General features: G+C 41.5%; 1 protein-coding gene across 1 annotated transcript in view; it reads right to left on the reverse strand.

The window, feature by feature from the left end:
- LOC103618710 overlaps nucleotides 1-21,496 on the reverse strand; it is a 72,972-nt gene that overhangs the window by 14,651 nt on the left and 36,825 nt on the right. Inside the window, exons 4-5 of the mRNA XM_017738664.1 lie at nucleotides 21,485-21,496; nucleotides 19,244-19,332 (exon numbers count right to left, since the gene is read on the reverse strand). The exon at nucleotides 21,485-21,496 is cut by the window's right edge and continues 49 nt beyond it. Coding sequence (XP_017594153.1) covers nucleotides 19,244-19,332; nucleotides 21,485-21,496 — 101 coding nt within the window. The remainder of the gene's footprint in view (nucleotides 1-19,243; nucleotides 19,333-21,484) is intronic.

Here is a 21,496-nt window from a genome sequence, read left to right on the forward strand (position 1 = left end):
GGCTGGAATTTCTGCAGCAGCTTCAAGGCTCGAGGAAGCGCAGTCAAAGCAGATATACTCTGCACCGAGGAGGAAAGACAGCAAAAGGATGCTTTGAAATGCTCTGGTTGATCTAGTTCATTCTACTCACCAGGGAGGCACTCAATTTGATATTCAAAAACATGTGTGCATATCTCCTGAAACTAGCACGAATATTTAATAGCTCTTCTTGCAAAAAACAGGATAATCATGCCTGCAGATCTTCCACAAGCAGCTATGGACCATTTTTGCCTCAGCAATCATCCAATTTGCATCTCTAGTGAAACAACTCAGTGAAGAGGCAAACAGATTTTTATCTCTGTGCTTGAGCAGATCTGCCAGTTGCTTAAAGCTTAAAGTGTCAATCTTCAGGCAGGGACAATACCTGGAGACAGGACAAATATTTAGGCTCAATATCAAATACCAGAGAGAGACTCTTCATCAGGAACTGTAGTCACAGGACAAGGGGGAATGGATTCAAACTGAAATAGGGGAAATTTAGGTTACAGGAGAAATTCTTTCCTGTGAGGGTGGGCAGGCCCTGGCACAGGGTGCCCAGAGAAGCTGTGGCTGCCCCTGGATCCCTGGAAATGTCCAAGGCCAGGTTGGATGGGGCCTGGAGCAATCTGGGCTAGTGGAAGGTGTCCCTGCCCATGGCAGGGGGGGTGAAACAAGATGATCTTTAAGGTCCCTTCCAACCCAAACCATTCTGTGACTCTATGATTCTACTGAAATGAGCCATGCAGCTTTTAGTACCTGAGGGAATCAATTACACAAAAATTAATTATGATGGCTTTACTCTCTTTTCTTGCAGTGGTCAGAGCTTTCCCTCGGCACATATTTTTTAGAGATACAAACAAAACTTAAAAAAGAAGTGAGAGGGAAAGCCAACAATATGACAACAAAACAACTGTTTGCAATGACTGAAAATATTGTGTTAATTGCTCAGCTGCTCTCTTCAGGGCCTCAGACTTTCACCAAAATATACCAAGTGGGGTGGCTTCACCATTACTGAAGAAGTTCAGATAAACTCATAAATCCACAGACACAGTAGGAATCTTCTGTTTCTCCTTCCACCCAAAGTCTCCTGTTTGCACAAATATGTCTGCAACTGCACCCAGACCTGCAGAGCTTTCTTAAGGCAAAACCCACTCTTCCCCCTCTATAAATAACTCAGGAATCAGTTCATACTCCTCCCAAATATCCTTCCCACTCCTGCCCACAGCTTTGATTTCATGCTTGTCTTCAGAAGCCAGAGTGAATCACCCATTTCCTGCCTCCTAATCCTCACTCTATCACAAGCCTCTCTGCAGGTTTTCTGCTGCTCTTCCAGGTAATTCTGCTTTGGGTTCAATAAGAAAAGCTGCATTAAGATAGAAAAATGCTGAGCAGGTGGCACTACCATAGACTAACAGAAGAGAAAGGAATCAAGCTTGTTCCCTCGTGGCTGCTGTATTTTAAACACAATTAAATAATGAAAGAGCATAAATTGCAGCCTGGATTTTCTCACTTAGTTTTTTCTACCCATGTGGGGTAGCGAACTCCACGTGGGATTTTTGTGTCTCCAGTCTTTGCAATGTGGAATCATGTCATACCCATTCAACCTTGACAGGTCACTTCATTAAAGTATCAGTAGTTTTGTGAGAATCTCAGGTTTCATGTGAGAATAAAGAAACCCCAAACCTTAAAAAAAAGAATTTTGGCTGTTAATGCACTGGAAAACAAACAAAAGGAAGTCACTTGAGACTTAAGTTTTGAGTGTTTGGAAGTGGCGGCATAGGACTGACCCAATACAATTTCATGGTCTGTTTATCCATCCTGTTCTCTACACCATCATGCATTTCATAACAGGTGCTTTCCCTTACCCAGGCATCTGTGACAAACAGAACATGCTGCAGAGAAAGCAACTGCCTTCATAAATCTAATTCCAGTCAATGAAGAGTTCACTTCTGAGAATCACAGAACTGCGTAATCAATAATCATGGTCTGCAAGATAGAAAAATATCTTCTGATGGCTTCCTTCAAAGCTATGCACTGGATTCTGGATTCTTTTTCAGTATTCCAGGATTGTGCAGCTTCCCTAAAGGCTGTGTGGACCAACACTGGTATCCTGCATAACTGTATCTGGCACTTGACCTGAATATGTTTCTCCCGATTAGGCAGTGACATTCTCATCTGGAAACTCTGTTTGTATGTTCAAATTGTTGTCTCAGCATAAAGGTGTACTGCAGTTATTCTGAAAACCCAAATGTGTGACACTGTCTGTATTTCAAGAACTTTAGTTATTAGCATGATTTGGAAGCTTTCACTCCCAGATCCCAGAATCTGCTGCACCTTATTCCTCCCAGCACACGTGTTATGAAGTGATGAGTCTCTGTCAAGTGGTGATGCCAAACTCAGCAGAGAAACAAAGACTTATTAACACCTAAATAAGAATTAGCCAGTGGCTGCTAGCCTGGATTCTTCCAGGTCACAGATAAAGCAGGTCTGCAAAGGAGGTAGAATTTCTGCCCAGCACCTCTTCTCTGCAGCAAACAGGAGACCTCACTGCCAGGTGCAACAATTTGTTCCCATTCACAAATACTAAATTGACCTCAGCATCCAAATATTGCACTTGCCTTAATTCATGGTGTATATTTGTCATATTTGCCATGAGAATTGCACGGTCTCAGATCACATCTTCTGTATGGAAAAAACCCCGCAACAGCTGCCACTTTGCAGATCAAATAAAGGGCACTCAAACCAAAATCATTTCTTGTCTCCTCAGTTCCCCTGGGAAAGTAGGACTTTGTATCCAGACCAGAAAGCCTAAAACTCAGCATATGGCAGAGCAGAAAGCAAGCTCTGCTGCACAAGAACATTTATTTGCCAGTTCAAGAGTAATACACTGAGTATCTGAGGTGACCTTAACTATTAATCTAACACAGGATGTGAATAGTTGTGCTTCCAAAAGTCACAAAATGTCCACAAAAATGAATATGGCAGAATTAACACAGCTCCACTTTTTACCGCTAATTACTCTGAAGTGCAAAATGCCCAGTTCTCTCATTTTGTGCATGCTACATGATGGCTGCTAGAGTTTTGAAGGCTCAAAGGCTGCTCCAGCATTACATAATCACAGAATTGAACAAAATCAAGTCTATAATCCCTATGGCTTTAGAAAAAGCTGGGCAAGGGAGGGAAGGAAGAAAAAAATAATCACAACTCTAATGATGTAGAAAACATAAACAAGAAGTTTAATTTTTTTAAAATTTGATGATCTTTAACTACTGGGCTCTGCACGTGTGGTTGGTAATAATTGCTTTTCAAGGATCTGCTCAAGTATAATGCTCTGCACAGCTCAAATGAAAGGTTATTGCCATGAACTCAAAATGGTAGAGCAAATATTTAATTACTGTTTTCTCCAATTCCCAGGCTGTATCTTAACAGCAGAGTCCAATACAATCTCGTCCACTTTTGGCAGAATCCATCAGCATCTTTCCTAAATCCCAAGCAGTAGCATCAAAGACTGATTAAAGGTTTGGAAAAAAAATAAATTCTGTGGCTTTCTGGGCACTGTGTATCACTTGGGAAAGATATCAACTAGGTTGGGTGATTGAGCTAAAAATAAGATTTTAAAAGACACAGATAATTGGGGTCTCCAATTAAGAGTCTCCTCAGAATTTTAGTTTTTTAACACGAGCAGGTGCTGGTGGGAGGATGACTGGTCAGCCCACGTAAGGAGAGAACAATCACTTGAGCAGCCTCACTTTCCATGGAAAGTACTAGATAAACATTCATGGAAGATTCTCCCTCATTTCCAGGCCTCTGGTTGCCTACATACCCCCTTTCTAGGGTATGATATGAGGATTTTTCTCTAGGCTTGCTACCTTTCCCAGTAAATGGTAATTCAGTGCCACTGGCTGCCATTCAGATGTCTTGGAGTTCCTCTATTGTCTGCGTATACCAATAAATTTTTTTTCAAGCCCTAATGCCCTTGAGCACTTACTCCCAGAAATGCCTCCCAAAAGCTGAGGCAAAACCAGACAGCTCGTTCTGTCTGACAGAACAGAGTTCTGGCACCTCAGTCAGGAAATACTGCCTTGGGCTGGACACTTGGTCCTCAGACGGTGGAAATAGCTGACATTGTCATCAATGGGGTGCCAATAATGATTCTCAGCTTACCCACAAGTTTTTAAATAATTATTTAGTTGTGGATTTGCTTTTCTAATTGTAACAAAGATACCAATTTCCTTTCTTCACACTCTGTTCTTTCTACAGTGGTGCCACTGCATCTGATGGCCACTGCATTTTAGTAGTTTCATGAATGTTGGACTCTGTTCTGACTTCAGCTTGGTTTAAGAAACGTATCATTAGAGGGAATGGAAGGGGAGGAAGAACACAAATGAGTTCTCCCTTCTCTCTTGTGAATATGTTCAGGCAACACTGCAGCCACATGCAAGAGTGACTCTGCCTACTATGATGAATTCCAAGTAATTCTCATGGTTAGTGGGTTTCTTGCCAGCAGCCTGCAACTGCCCACCAGCCACTAAACGTTAATACAATGTTCGGTCACGTTCTCCAATCTAGTATTGCTGCTTATCAGCACTGCTGATTATATTGCAGCTGGCAGCACAATCCATCTGAAATGGAATTGGTCATTGATCAGACTGCCCAGACAGCAGCTGAATGCCTGGCAGCTCTTTGTGGTGAGGATATCTACTGAGGCTGTCTGGGTCTGCAAAATCATGCCATAGGTGTGATCTTCATCCTACGTTTCCACATTACCAGGTGGATTCTTCTACCTGGTTTGTTTAAGACTGGATGGCTGCTGTATCCAGACTTGGAGTAAATCTTCTTCCATACTCAGTATCACTGCTGGTCTTTCCCAGCAAAGGACAAAGGTTATAGTCTTAAGTGAGAAGTCATGGGTCTGGGTATTTTCACTTCCAGCTGCAAAACAGCATCTCCAGGAGGGATGATAAGACTACTTGAATAATAGTGAAAAAGGGACTTAGTGAACATAGTTCAGCTGATCCTTAACTACCTGCTCAAGGAAATGACAAATTGAGTGTAACACATCACTTCTCTCCACCAGAATTTGCTTGAGCTCACAAGTTTGTGTGACCAACTATCACTGGGATGCTATCATTGAAACCACAGGAGATTGAAGTTCAACCAAAACCTCATCTTCTGGGGTTTTTTCTGATTTTTAGTTTCTCGCTTGTCTAACTTGTTACAGCATAGCTGTAACTCATCTGCATCTCATCTGTAATTTCTAAATTCGATGTATCAAGTGCTGGAGTTCTATATTCCTCAAGCATATTTCTATTCAACATTCTAGTCCATAAATACACTTCAGACACAACATATTTTAGAAGAAATAATTTTTTCAGGGGGTTACTATACTTCTCAAACCCCTTATCAAATGCTTTACTATTCTTAGACATAGTATCTCTTTCATTGTTTGCATTTTTCTTACTCAAATAATGCAGGTCCTTATCTTTCTTTGCTTTTCATTATCTGTTCTGATCAACGCTACAACAAGATCAGTTCTTGTTTCCCCTTTCTGCCTTGTTTTCACAAGTCTGATTCTCTACAAGCACAACAGACCTTTGTTCTGAACATGCAGTTCCACGCATTGTCTGTGGTATCCCTAACCCCTTTTGTGCCAGTATGAGTTCTCAGCAGCAGCTAATTGAGTTGAAAATTGAGCCTACACAAGCCTCTTCAGGCAGAGCAGTTCCCTGAACCAGCTAATTCTATAGTCAGGGGAAAAGCAACGCTGATTTGATAGAGGACTGGAATATATGGCAAGAACTAAAAGAAAAGCAGAACAAAAAATCCCAAGATTTCATACAATAGCCTGGATTAGAAGGGACCTTAAACCTCATCTCATTCCAAATCCATGCCATGGGCAGGGACACCTTCCACTACCCCAGGTTGCTCCAAGCCTCGTCCAACCTGGCCTTGAACACTTCCAGGAAGAGACCTAGACAGGTAGAAACTGATAGGGAACTACATAAAGCCATTCTTTTAGTATACATAACCCCCCTGAAATGCATCCAAGCTCTTCCTAAAGTTGAAACACAGCTCTTTCTAAAAAGTAAAATTACTTGCAGGTAGGACTACAGACATCAGGACAGAAATCAGCTTCCTAATGTTTTCTTCAAACTGGTTTGTGCAGCTTCTCTCCATCCTCCACCAAGGAAGGAAAAAAAAAAAAGAGGAAGAGCAGCAAAATTCTGTCATGCTCATGACATCTGTGCGTTACAGACTAGGGATTTTTATTTTGGTTTCCTAGCAACTCTGAAGGCCAATTCAGCAGTGATTTTATACTGAGCACCAGTTACAGGGTTGCTTCAGCTCCTCTCAGAGCGAGACTTCAGAACCTTTAACTGCCTCCTCCTCTTCTTTAATGCACAAGTGCAATCTTAGGCTGACTGGTAAATTAGTAACACCTACGTTTTATTTTACCTACATTCCATCCTCTGATGATTTTTTATTCCACATGGAAAAATGATGAAGAGCTCTTAAACTAGTACTTAATCAAATTAGTCAGGGGAAATGAACAAATGGAAAGGAGGATCTGCAGATTACAATGGAGCTATCATCAAAGGAGATCAAAGCCAGAGCTGACCTCACATCGTAGCTATGAAGGAGCCAGACACAGTTTCTGCAATGTCTGTTACAAATTCTTGCCATCTGTGAATGGTAAAAGGAGAAAACCCAGGCAAGAATAACGAGGTTAACTGTAGACCTTGATGAGCACTAAGCTTTTAAAATTATATTTGACATATAATTTCAAGATTCATAAAAATGCACCAAGAAGTAAACACTCGGAGCATCAGTATTTATGGCTGGGAGTATCTTTTCCACTGAGACCAGCTACAAAGCTGGCAGAAATGCTCCGAGCTTTCCATCACACTGTCTAGCCAACATGCCTCAGAGAAGATCAGAAGTTGACCTGCATGGATTTAGTCTGCACAACCCACTGGCCTCCCTGCTAGGGCTGCCAATTAGTTTCAGCTGTGACAGTGTTTTCTCCGACGTGGCAAATTGCCAGTGGGGAACTGGATTAAGATCACCAAATTACCTTGCCTGTCAGCCCAGAAGTAAGCAGCTCTCTTTGCCATTTACAGGTCTCCTGGCTAGGTCCAGGTGCAGTTTGAAAGCCTGTACACCAGGATGGATGTACTGATTTACAGTGTGGAACAACAGAAATATGCTTTGTTCTGTCTCCAGACTTCACTGCTGAAAATAGTTTTACTGTCTAACTGCACCTGCACTCTTCAGAGGGGAAAAGGCAGGGACCTAGAGCAGTCACCAGCACGTGTGGTCCTTGTGAAACTGCCACCTTTCTTGCCCCACAGAAAATCAGTTCAATTAAAAGCAAAAGGCGATGTTCCTCACGGTGCTTTATTTTCCCTAACTGAAGTCTGGGCATAAATGAAGCAGATAATCTGACACTAATGTTATTAATTTATTTTAATTCTTTGGTTTCCAGCTACGCATGTGGGAGACCCTGCTACCTACTTAGCATAAATTTGCAGCAAGATAATAATCTACTGAGAACAGGTAATTTTCACCGTGAAGAGATGACATTATGCATGGTAACTAGAGAGAACAAATCACCTGGAAACCGAATCAGCAGGCTGGTGCTGGCCCACTCCTCTTGCTGATAGTCTATGCATGATGCAGTCACAGGTTTTTTTGAGAGAATTTATCCTCTACATGTGACTGAAGACATTTGACTCTGGGCATTTGGAAAGGACACTGTAACCATTGGAGCCTGTCTGCTTATATTGTCAGAGAGGACAACAGGAGCAGTTTGAAATGGAATGGTGTGGACAATTCAGCTGCTGTAGTTATTAATTATGACCACTTAACCACCACTATGGGTGTGCAAATTGATTTACCACTAAAATGTCAGTCTCTTGCTCCTGAGAGCATACTGGATCACAAATGCAGCACGAGATGGTGAAAAGCAGAGAGCAGGAGGGAGAAGAATGTACTCTGCGACCGCAAATCCCGAGATGTGTTTAATGTGTAATGTTCCTTGGTAAAGAAAATTCCAGTTTGGATTTCGGTTCTTAAAAGCAAAGTTGTAAGGTCTACAGGCAGGGTTTGAAGGAAAATTGGGGGAGGAATTGTTTATTCTGCATTTTTCAGCCTTATGAAAATATTTTCAATATTCATTTTGCCATTTTTCACTCACTGCCTTTGGTCAAAACTTCTTTCATTTTACTGTGTCTTAGAACATTCTTCCTTTAAACTCAGCTACCATATTCAAGTGATTATATGGAACAAAAACATCAGACAATTTAATCAAGGGAACTAAAGAAGGCTCATGGCTTTCCTGATTGTTTTTAAGTGTAGTCTGGGTTCTGGATTTTCAAGTGCCTCTCAATGCATTAAAAATCTGCATATGAAAAAACTGCTGATTTTTCTGCATATGAAAAAACTGCTGAAATACGAAATTACTTGAAGATCAGAGTTTGCATCTTGGAAATAACTAGCTGTTTCTTTTTTCAAGGTTTGAATAATTTAGCTAGAATAAGCCCTCCAAAGGACCAGGCACTAAGCCAAGGAGGTGGGGTTACAGGATAAGAAGGCATAACCTACCTAAGGCAAAATCCCTTGGCCAGCTCTAGTAACCACAGGGACAAATGCAGAGACAGAAGGGCAGAGGACCTCTCTTGCCCTTAATTGTCTAAGTGAGCCTAAGGAGATTAGCTGCACAATTAGGTATCTAATTAGTGCCACTCCCAGCCAGGACAGCAGCCTGTTTTCCGTGTGCTTCAGTATTATACACCTGAGGTCTGACCTATAAATGGAGTTTGAACTCCCTTTGCAGCCCCTCAAATCCCACCTCACTCTATGCTGCAGGATAGCACACACACCACCACAAAAGAGTCTCTGAATCCATTGGCACAGAATTTGTTTGTCAGGAAACAAATCTTGCTTTTTCAAAGACTCCTTTTCAGAACAGCCCAAAAAGAAGTCACATGAGACAGAACTGGGACACAAACAGCAAATCATAGAAGGGCTTGGGGTGGAAGGGACCTTAAAGCTCAGTTACTCCCAACCCCTGCCACGGGCAGGGACACTTTCCACTATCCCAGGTTCCTCCAAGCCCCTGGCCTTTAACACTTCCAGGGATGGAGCAGCTGCATTTTCTCTGGGCAACCTGTGTCAGTACCTCACCACCCTTCTTATTAAGAAGAAAGAACTTCTTAACATCCAACCTAAACCTACTCTACGTTTGAAGCCAACCCCCCTTGTCCTGTCACTCCACACCCTTACTCTTTTGAAGTGCTTATCTTGTTCCTAGTAACCAACTCAATAAAAATACAAGCAAGTTAATTTTGTCATATTCACACCCCTCTCAGTCAGTTCTGTTCTAGCTCCAGTCTCCACAGCTTTGTTGTGGGATGACCTGCTGCTGTTAACTGGTTTGCTCTGGTCACCTCTTTGTATCTGACCCCAGCACTGCATGCTGAGTGGGGACATTCAGGCTGCACCAGGTCTCCCTTGTGTTCTCTGAACCTGTTCTATCCACCTGTGCAAACAGAAGCAGCACACTCTTTTTCTCAGCATAAGCACATAGGAACAGTTTCCACAAGACCACAAAGGGTTTCTGGTGTGGTTTTTTTTGCTTCCTAATCAACCCATTTATTTTGCTAGTTGCGTGTGCATGCTAAGAGGGGATGCTTTTAGGGATGGCTGACTGTAATTATATAAGACAAGAGCAGAGAAGCTGCATTCAGATTCATTTCCTCCACAGCCAGAGCCTTGATTTTCTGAGTATTAAATCCCCATAATGAAGGGGAAGCCTTTGCGTGCTGCTATTGCTGTTCTACATCTCTCATTACACCCTCCAAGTGCACACAAGTAATGACCAAATGAGTTCAGGGTTTAGTTCTTGAAGTAAAATCAGCATCTCTAGGTCAATGTTACATAAATAGCCAGAATGTGTGCTGGAAAAACATCCACGTATTGCTTTCTCTGCCTCATGCAGCCCTGTTCTGGAGTCTCAACAAAACAAGGGGACGGCCAAGAGATCAGAGAGGTTCAAAAGAGAGAAACATCATTATAAGAATCATAGAATGGCTTGGGTTGGAAGGGGCCTTGAAGACCATGTCATTTTAACCTCCCTGCCATCAGCAGGGACACCTTCCCCTAGACCAGGTTGATCCAAGTCACATCCAGCCTGGCCTTGGACACTGCCAGGGATCCAGGGGCAGCCACAGCTTCTCTGGGCACCCTGTGCCAGGGCCTCCCCACCCTCAAAGGAAAGAATTTCTTCCTAATACCTAATCTAAACCTACTCTGTCATCGTGAAGCAATTCCCCCTTGTCCTGTCAGTCCGTGCTCCTGTAAAAAGTCTCTCTCCCATGACCCAGAGGAACATGAAGCAGCCTCTGCTTGCCTCTTTAAAAAGCAGGGCTTGGGAGCTGCTAAAGGTCTGACTGCACAAGCACAGGGCCTGTAAGCACTGCAGTGAAACAGGAGGGCTGGAACAATAACTGCACCGTGTTCAGGAAGTCCTGACCTAATGGACTCTCCATGGCTCAGCAGGCTGGAACGGAGCTGGGAGGGAGAGCCCCAAAACAGTCTGACAATGCTGTTATTTTTTGCTCAGTGAGAACATTTTGGGCCAGGTAGATGCTGATCAACAGCCCCATAGAGCACTCTGTGATAAGAGTAATTTTAGTTTTGCTGTACTTTGTTTTTCCTCTTTTTAAACCAGGATAATGAACGTGTCCTTTCCCTTGTGTTCCCAGACTTCGTCTGCCCTGCTCGTGTCAGTGGCAAGTTCCTTAAGGCAAGGCTTGTCTTTTGCTATTTGTATGGGCTTTGTGTAGCACCATCTGACCTGAGAGGCACTGCCACACTACAACATTAACAACAGACGCTGAAGCAATGCCTGGTTACAAAAATAAACACATGAAAAATACATTTATGACCCTTGTGTACAGCGAAGTGCTGCACACAGGCAGACATCCATTAAGAGAAGATTCAATATCAGAGAGTGGTCTGGACTCCCTCAACCTCTTTTCTGCTTCCATCACTTGCAATATAAATACATTCCAGATCAGAATTTCTTAGGATTACTTAGAAATGTCCTTATTTTATCCATCTGTTCTCTATCAGATAGTAAAATGTATATTGCAAGAGACAACAGGGTTAAAATTCATCTGGGATCATAAATACCATAGGTTGTTTTAACATTTACTTGAGTATATTTTCTTTAAAAAAAAAAAATCAAAATAGAATAAAATTAAGCCCACAGCAGTAGAGGAAGAGATAAAAAACAACCCCCAAACCACGCACACAAAAGCGAGGCACAACAGGGAAAAAATAAAGCAGCTGTAACCTCAAGTGGAAACAATTTGATTACCATCAATTCCCTGAAGTACTGACCAGATAAACACTTGTTCAGTTTATAAGTTCTGACAAGATCACAACCCCAGGTAGTACAGTGGCAAGGGAGTGATTTTTCTATTTATTTATTGAAACTGCTGAGAAAATAATAAAGACAGGAATAAAAATCTATGTCTTCTGTGTAGCTGCAAAATATTACCAGTAGGCAGACAAGGCAAACTCACTGGTATTGTTACCAAGATCACAAAGAAACACATGTCTAATGCAAAAGACAGTGAAAAAGTTGCTTAGATTTGAAAATCTGACTTTCTTGTACTTATAAAACAATTTCCTACCAGATGTCAAAGAAGTAATCACATCATCTGGCAAATGTTATATTTGCCCCCCCCCTTTTATGTTTTTCTCAGTTATGAGAAGTATTTTTATTTTTTAATTGTGAATTTAACCTCCATTTTGAGGAAGCAAAAAGATTATTACAGGAAAGGAGGAATTAAGTAGACAAGCAGTTATTGCTATTAAACTTTCTCTTAGTGCCTAAACATAGAAATTATAGCCAGATAAACTGCTTATGTAAAATCTCTTTATCAGTTCTTAAAATGACAAAGTCTGGAGCTGCAGCAGCTTTTGTCCACAGTTTCAGAAGACTTTCTTCATGTTGTTCAGTCACAGAAAACCTCTAGCCTTCTGCCTCCTTTACTCTTACTTCATTCCTGGTTTTAGAAAATTTGCAGGTCCCCAGTGTTATTAACATCTCAGCTGCAGCTATCAGTCCTACCTTTAAGAAACCTTCACTGAAACAATCACCCCATGGGGGGATCAGAAGTTGGACTTCATCTCCAGCTGGGAAAATTCAACAACTGGCTCCAGTCAGGGACAAATGTGGCCCCAATCCAAATGGAAAGATGCACGTAGACAGGGTCTGGACTAAATGATGAAATGCACAAATGCATTCTGCATTGCCTGGGCCTAATGAGAAAGGTAATTTCTTCTCACAAATATTTGCAGCAGGTGAAATCAAGAACTGGCCATTGTACATGAAGACATAAACTCTTCCAAGACCATTGCTTTGACAGTCAAAATTAACACAAAGTCTTATTCAAATACATTAAGTCAAAGAGACCACACAATCTAGAAGTTTCCAGCATTAGCCTTTTCCAAATTCTGATGAGTCCTATCTTTTTTTCCTCACACTGAGCCTTCAAGGACTAAGGTATTACACGCTATTAAATCTCTCATCCATGTCATCTCATTTACTTGGTACACGCTGCTGAAAAGTAATGGACCCCTTGATAAAGATCACAAGCACTATTTCAGGTCAGTCATGAGGGTTTTGCAGCTAAGAGGAAGATAAATTAACAGAAAGTAAATTTAACTTTAGCCAAGTCATGACTGCACTTTCTGTATAATATCATCTATCACCCCCTCCTTTCTTTGCTCACTCAGCTGAACAGAAATCTAAACTAACCTATTAATTTACCCAGTCCCAACTCCAAATATTGAAAGACCAAAGTGCTGGCTCAACCACAGTTTGGATGGGGTGAAGCAGATGAGTTTCTGGTCATAACAGTCATCAGCTTTGATCAGTATGTCAAGTTGCATCTGTCATAAAAATATGTACTTTTGACATGCTCTTTTGAAAAAATCCTTTTGATTTCAAAATGCTTTTCTTCAGTCCAAGTAGCATTTGAAATTCTCAGTCCTCTCCAGCTTCCATCAGGCTGTCAAAATGAGCAGCATTTACCCCTGAAAATTCTTAGTTCAGTATGAAATATTGAAAAGGTGATGTGGGGCCAAGCTGGTGATCTACATTTCAACCTTCCTGAAATAACAGTACAGAGGGGAGACAGTGGACAGATGAGCAGGAAGAAACCAAAGTCATTAGATGGAAGGAATAAACAAGAAAATTTAGAAAGAGAGAGAGGTACATACTTGGCAAACCAGATAGGTAACAAGAAAGGAGTGAAAATGGAGCAAACAGAAGTGGAAAGCCAAAAAGCAGGGAGTATGCAGGGAATGTTCTGGGAATGAAGTGTTTTGGGAATAGGGGCAAAACTGAGGACTGTACATCATGTCGAAGGTCTCAGCAACTGGCTGGAATTGACTTGAGAATTCAATGACCAAAATCTAAACATAAGATAAAAGAAAGGGATGTAGCCCTATATAACCCTTGCAGATCATTTCTATTTCAGTTTATGTCGTTGCACTGCATCTACCCAAGTAAGCTGGCATGATTTCCTTCCCCAGACTCCACTGAGCTGATAGATACTGCAGCTTCAAATAATTACTTCAGTGTGCTTAGTGGGGATGATTTTTTCCATGATACAAGAGGCTGTGAACAAAAGCTCTGTGGTACTTTCCTATGTAGTCTTAGGAGCTGCTTAGGACGTTCATTTTGGGAATTTATTAAATCACTGATTTGAAGACTAATTATCATGAGAAACAGAAATAACTAGGCTGTTCTGTATTCCCCCTATTCTGTTCTTTAAAATACTACTCATACTATCACAGTGTTTCTTAGACCACTCGAGGTATGGATTTTAGGGCTGATATTTTGCTTTCTATATATTTCTGGTTTTGAAGGCTGGAATTATGAAATTCCACAGAAAACTGGTTATTAATTTAAAAAATAGGAAGAGGCTTTAGATATGCACAGCTGCATTTTCTAGCTCCTTCCATTTTAAACAGCTGCAGCATCCTGCAACAAACCAAGAACCCAGTTTTGTATTCTGGGTTGCTAATTAGTTATTATCTTTTATAGCTTTAATCAATGAACTGCTAAAGCTAAGCCAGAGCAGTGTACTCTGCTGTTATTTGTAAATTAACCTTTAACAGTCTCAAAGAAACAGCACTTTCAGCCCCTGAACATTCTTTGCAGTGACTGCTTGATGAGTCTTAATCGCACCCTTTTTCTGTAGATGAGGAAGGTCATTTGAAGAAGGAGAATAGAAACTCACTGACATTTAGGAAGAAATTGTCCTCCACTTACAGCCACAGTGTAAAGCTTTATCATATGAAATATGTCACAACTTAGGTCTCATCATCCTCTGAGTTATTTTCTTAGGCTCTTTAAACCTGATTTTCAGAAGACTAATTCAGGGGCCAAGAGCTTTGTGACAGTGCTGTGGGACCCTGTGAGCTTCTACCATAATGCCTGCCTGATTTGAAGACCAGTGTCTGCTCCAACAGTGAGAGTCAACACTCCCCCAATACTTTTCATTCCTTCTGTGCTGCTGTTACATGAACTCAAAGATGCAGACAATGTCAAATGGGCATTCCATGAAAAGAACAACTGCGGTGCAGCTTTCTGTCCCGCTCATCACTATCTATTACCCAGCCCCAGTGTGCCAATCTTTCTTCCAGTGACCTGTGCTCAGTAGTCACTTAAAAATCGACACTGTGCCATTCCCAATGCTATCTGCCTCCTGCAGACCTTCTGGCATCTCTTCCAATTGTTTCTCTCTACCAGATCCTCTGTGCTCACCTTTCTATGCAAGGTTTTTACTGGTGTCCCCTCTCATGCCCTTAGAGATCTGCTCGGATCTCTCCTTACACTATCATCCTGTATCTCATCTGGGCCCTTATCACAGTTTCATTGGGACAAAGTATCTCTTTCAGATACAATATTCTTATTCAGGTTGGATTTACTTGCTTGACATCCAAAGTAGTCTGTGAAACAGAGAATTGGGATTGCCACAACTAACAGTGGACAATTATAATTTAAAATCCACACAAGAACCCCTCTCCTTTCTTCACAGTTTTCCCACAGTCATTCTGTTTACAACACCCTACCCCAAACCAGCAGTACAAAACTCACGAGGAAGACTGACTTTACCTTTCAGGCCATTTTGCTTATTTGACATATTTACAGTTGCCTCACATTTAATTTTCAGAATTCATCACTTATTCTGCATCTCATGCCCCATCAATGGAGCTTGCCTGCATTCCAGGTGATTGCAGCAGGAACCATCCTCTGAGAACAATACAAATATTCCAGAGAAACTGTAGTTCCCAGCATAAACCCAAGTCTAGGGGTAAGTGGGCAAGGAATACCCCTAGCTAGCATGGCACATGTGAGAAGGTCACAGTTAGGCAGGAAGTAAGGAACAGCAGGAAAAACTGAATAAAACCAGGAAAAGCTGTGAGACACACAAATTTCAGAGGAAAAACACTGAATTAGTCCGATTTGGGGTGATGGGATGCAAAGAGCTTTGTATAAAGGGACCTTATAAATCATCTTGTTTCACACCCTTGCCATGGGACACCTTCCACTAGCCCAGGTTGCTCCAAGCCTCATACAAACTGGCCTTGAACACTCCCAGAGATGAGACAGCCACAGATTCTCTGGGCACCCTGTGCCAGGGCCTCACTACCCTCACAGGGAAAAATTTCTTTCTGCAGTGCTCCCAACCAGTCCATGATGGGCTGTCTGGTGTCCTCGCACCCTTGGGAGAGCCCAGTCAGTGCAGGCAGGCTCTGTTAAAATAATTGCACTGCATCCAACTCTGGGGCCCCAGCACAGGAAGGACAATGATCTGTTGGAGCTTTAAAAAACAGGGTTATCACCTCTCCTCCCCAGCTAATTCCCTGAGAAAAGGAAAAAAAATAGCAGATATATTTAGAAGAATGTTACCACTGCAAAAGCATAAGTACAAAATTACTGTATTTTAGGATGGCATTTGCCTAGGCAATCTTAATTCAGTCCCTTGTGCATATTTGTAAGGGTAGACACTGAAATCCTAATTTCCTGAAAGTCTGTGGGCTACCTGACATGGACTTCAGAGATGCTAGTATTTCACCCATAGCTTCGCCTACACACTGACAAATTTCAGATGCTGATTTTAGCATGAGATCCTTTCATCTTTTACAGAACTGTCTGAATGGAAGTATTTTATTTTCCCCTCTCTACAAATGGTGTGTGGCCCAGTGTCTTATTTACTGCACACACATAAAGTCTACGTTGAATACAGGATTTGAAATTTCTCATGACTGTTTTTCATCACAAATCCTTATTGTTCTCCTGGGTCTTACTTGTGCTATGAAACCATCTTTAGACTGTTTTTGTGAAGCATTTGCATTACACCAGTTCTGTTTTGTAGATTGGAACCAGCAGCACAGAGAAATACACGCAGATTTGTCTAATGCCTACTAACTCTAAGCTCTGAATTATTCATAAGTCTGATTTATTCAGAAATCTTCAGTGTTTTATGTCTAGAGCAAAATTTCTGTTCATCCTAGTTTCTGTTATGAGCTCTCACCATTTTTCCCAATCAAGCTCCTTTTATTCTGAGTCAGTGATCAAAAAAACAGAGTTCATTCAGATTAGTGGTCATCCAAAGTCTGATAGAATTGTCAAAACTGTCAAAGGACATAGAGCAGGAACCAGAAATCTGTCTTCATTCCCTGAACTCACTATACAGCATGTGGGGGACTAATAGCATGCCCCAGAGAGCTAAACTCAAAGCCAGAGGGAGTTTGAACCTTCCTGTCCCACCTCACCTGGAAGTTTCCCAACTGCAAACCTAAAATCTGTTGGACTGGTGCCTAAGAAGGTGCAAACACAATTAAAAACTGCCAGATCCAAATTCACTGTCCTTTGCATGGATGAAATATTAATAAAGTCAACAGGAATGCTGTCAGTCAAATAAGGACTAGGTTTTGCTTGGGCAACCCATATGTGCTGAAAAACAGGTGATGATGTTCAAGTTCAGCTATATATTAGGAACTAAGGATTTACAGATTTAACACTTGACTTGTTATTACAGGTCTTGAACCTAATAACAAAAAAAGAAAGAACCACTGGAAAAGAGATCTGTGGGAAACTATAGGCAAGATTCTAAATCAGTGGTAGTAATTTGCTAAGTATGTGATGTGCTGAGGCTACCAAAGCTAATTAATCCTGACGTTTCTCCATTAAACACCTGTTTGCTATTAAGGATCAGGGATATCTACAGCTTTTGGGTACGAAGAGAGGAGAAGAATATTATCTGAAACCCACTACCAAAAAAAAAAAGTCTAATTAATGTAATATCAGGGTCACTAATCCCTTGGGAGAGGACAAAGACAAAATAATCTTTGTGCAGGGACGCATTCATTGCACAAGTGCCTCACAAGTCACGGAGGGAAGCAGCATTAGAGCCAAGGGTTACTTCTGCTCAAACAAAGAGATGTTCAGGTTCCCCAAGCAAGTCTAAAATGATAAGACCCAAAAAAGAAGAGCAAGAAGGACTCCAGATAATGGAACAGGGCTCTGGAACCCAAATGTCAATGGACCTTCTCGGATGACAGAACCATTCTACCTTTGCCCTTACATTCAGGTGCCTGGAAATTGGCAGTACCAGCAAGCAAACATCTGGGGAATGTTTGTATCCATATTGAACTGGTGTAAGGCAATACACTGAGTGCTCAGTCAAGGATGATTAGTGCAGCTGAAAGCCTGAGGGAACCCCTTGCAAAGGTTAGAGTGTACTTGTGGTGACATTTTCAAATGCAAGCTCAATAGTCACACACCCCTCATATTCTGCAAAGGCTGTGTCTTCCTGCAAAGCCTGCAAGAGAAGGAAGGGCACACAAGCCCCAGGTGATAGCCCAGGGGCCCATTATATACTAAATTAATTTTCAAATCTGTTTCTGCAAACAGCCCTTCTCCAACACAAGTGCAGGTTTTGCTGGGCACCATTAATTTGTGGATGTTGTAACTGTGATTGCAAATCCTCGAGTTGTTCCTTAGCCCCTTATTCAGGTGAAATTCCCCTTTAAGTAAAAAGAAAAGTATGCACCAAAAAGATTAAACAAAGCAACTATCATATTTTTCTCCTGGAGACCCCACTTCCCAGCATTTGAGCTGCCTCTGTGATATGAGCATCACTCCTCATTTGAATTCCTGACTGGCAGTGCTCACAGAGCTGCCATCCAGGGCTCTTCACCCTACATAGGGCATCCACTGAGTTTACAGTTTAGTTTGGACACAGCTGAAAACAGTAACTGACTGCTCCTCTGTCTCTACACTGTTCCTGCTCCAAAATCAAAAGTGAGAATATTTTTTTTGTCTGTACTGCAAAACATCCAGGTGATTTTTTTTCTAAACTCCATGAGAACCCTCTGTCAATTCTTATTGACTGCTGTGAAGTCATCAGTCAGTGACAGAGTAAATAAAGCTGCATTCTAAACCATGCTTTTAGTAATTTATTTTGACAAATAAATAACGTTTTAGTTTCCATCATCGTGTATTAGTGAATGAAAACAGCTAGCGAAAAAATTAGGTCTGATTTCACCACAGGAAAGTAAAATGAGAAGAGACATTCAAAGAGATTTACTGGCTTTGTAAAAATAACAAAAGGAAAACTGATAAGCTCCTAGCCCAGTTTTACTGCTCTTTTGAAATGGAGGGCAAATCAGCTCTGGAATACACACATCAGAACTGAACCATTATTCCACCATTCCATTACACAAACCAGTAACCTCCAAAAGCAGGGTGAAAGCTGGGATCAGGGACTCTTATCTCCAGTGCTCATCTGAGACTGAGTAAAGAAAAAGATGGATTTTATGCTTTGTTGTTCCACTCTATTTAGATTCCACAGATTAATTTACAAGAACTTTATATCCAGATCACAAAATATTCGGAGTTGGAAGGGATCCACAAGGATCATCAAGTCCAAATCCTAAGTGAATGGCTCCTATCTCATACAGGGATTGAGCCCACAGCCTTGGGGTTATTAGCACCATGCTCTGACCAGCTGAGCTCACCTGAGGGTCTTCACTCAGAGATATCAAACAGAGGAAAAATTAACTAGAAGCATTAGGAGGTCTACTGCAGTTAACATTAGTTCTTCACAAATATTCTGGATTTTCACATCCTTACCTGCTGTAGCACTGGAGACTGTTGGCCACTGCTGATCAGGCCCTGGTGGTCCTCCACGCAGGACTCCTGCCTCCTCCATATGCACAGCACTGGATAAGCAAATATCACAGTTGGATTATACAGTTCCCTTCTGCCCTGGACTTCACAGCATTTCCCTTTCCTGCCACTCTTCAAAGTTCACAACTATTTATCACTGTGCAGCTACTCCTACAGTGTTACACGATGTTAGCAGCACAAGAACCAGCTGTTTTGACTTGCAAAAAATACCTTTGATTATTTACTAAAACACAGTTGTGGAGTAACTTATAAAACAAACACCTGCAGGACACTTTGCTCTCATTGACTGGGAGTCACTAACCAGGAAGTGACACATCTTTGCTATTAGGATGTAGCAACATTAGGCAAATGATTAAAAAGTTGGTGGAGTTAGTTCTGATCTTCTGTCATTGTGCCATTTTAACAGATCCCACCTTCCTGGGTTACTGCACATTTTTCGTGAGCAATTCAGGAAGAGAAATACATTTTCTCAAATGCAAAAATCTAACACAGCAAATTTTACAGTGTCACATCATGAGCACTGGGCATTGAAAGCACCAATTTGCACCTTACATGGAAGGAAAAGAAAAAAATCTGCTATTTTTAATGCAAAACTAAGCATTATACTTATATGCAGTTCCTTAAGAGAAACAGGATTCTGTGACTGTGTCCCTGTCTCTGCTTATTGGCTTTGCACTCCCTTTCACACTTCCAGCTGAACTCAAGGGGCCGTTTCATCCAAATGTGGCAGACATCAAGGGTACCAAATTTCTACAAGTTTTATGAAAAATCAGCATTTTATGAAAACCATCAGCTGGGCAGGGCACACAGGCTCAGAACCTGAGGTTTCAGGTAAGGACAGGGGCTGCTGATGCGAGAGAGCAGAGGAACATCTACAATCTCCCAGAAAGGCCCCATTAGTCTTGTGGGATGAATGGTTTTAAATAAGCTCTTACTTTTCATTAATTGTTCAAGCAGCTTCAGACAAGATCTTGAACTTTGTATAGAAAGGAATGTGGATCCCCAAGAGCATGCCTGACTCAGGACCAGCAGATAAGGTGCTCAGGTAGGCAGAATTCCTTCTTCAGGATCCTGCTCCCCAGACTGTTCATTGATTTTGCAGTTATGGATTACAGAAAAAATTGAAAGTCAAAGCAGGAATATAAAAGAAAGAAAACAGCTTGCCCAGTAGGCCACAAAGTCAAGCTTGCTCTGTCTTCCTTTGCTTTTGGTCCTTGAGGTTTAGATTCCTTTTCACACAGCATCTCAAAGTCAGTTGGGAGTCACTCTGTGTCCTCACCCACATGAAGCACAGTGTGACTCTGAATTTAGGACTTGATTCTTATAAAAACCCTTCTGCCCTGTGGGTAATGGACAAAGGCACAGTACCGCTGCACCAACAATTCTGAGGAACTCATACCACCCTCACTTTGTGATGCCACTAGGAATGACTGCAGCCTTATGACTGCATCCAAACCTGTATGGGAATCTTACTAATCACATCAGATTGCAACTGAATTTAGAACCAGTTTTCTAGTCTGCTTAGGGAGAGCAAAAATACTGTTTGATTTAGGCTCTACAGAAACAATTTTAGTATAATTCTCTTTTTCCAAGTGTACTGAGTAGAAAATGATAGCAGACTGTTTGCGATATTAGGCAGCAGATTTTCAAAGATGTCTAAAGAGATTTGGACAAAACCCCCACTTTTCCTTCTTTGAAAATCCATCTCATATCTTCAAAAAGTCCTTTCAACTGTATTAATCTTCTTGATTGCACCATGTGGTTAATAAACCTGCTGCAGGAGCAGCTACTTTTATGGTAATGAGAAACAAGAAGATGGAAATGCAGACTGACTATTGAAACATCAGCACTGATGATTACAGGGAGCTTTAAAATGAACAAAAAGTATATAATGACAATTAAATGATTCAATAATTGGAACAATTGTGCCTTGACAGTCAACAGATACAAAAGCAGAAGGTAAAAAGAAAGAACAGCACAGCTCTACAGGAGCACAATAACAGCCTAAGATGCAAGTCAGACTGAATCTGTAGCATGTGGAGATTGGAAGTGACAGCAGCAGAACTCAGGTGCTTTCCATCTAAGCATAGATATCATCAATCTAGGGCATCAGAAGAAACTCTGTCCTTTTCACAGAGGAAAAAACCACAGAATTCCCCTTCTCTGGAGAAACAGGACACATACCTTTGCATTCCT

Source organism: Corvus brachyrhynchos, unplaced genomic scaffold (assembly GCF_000691975.1).
Source record: "Corvus brachyrhynchos isolate BGI_N302 unplaced genomic scaffold, ASM69197v1 scaffold376, whole genome shotgun sequence".
Taxonomy (NCBI): Eukaryota; Metazoa; Chordata; class Aves; order Passeriformes; family Corvidae; genus Corvus; species Corvus brachyrhynchos.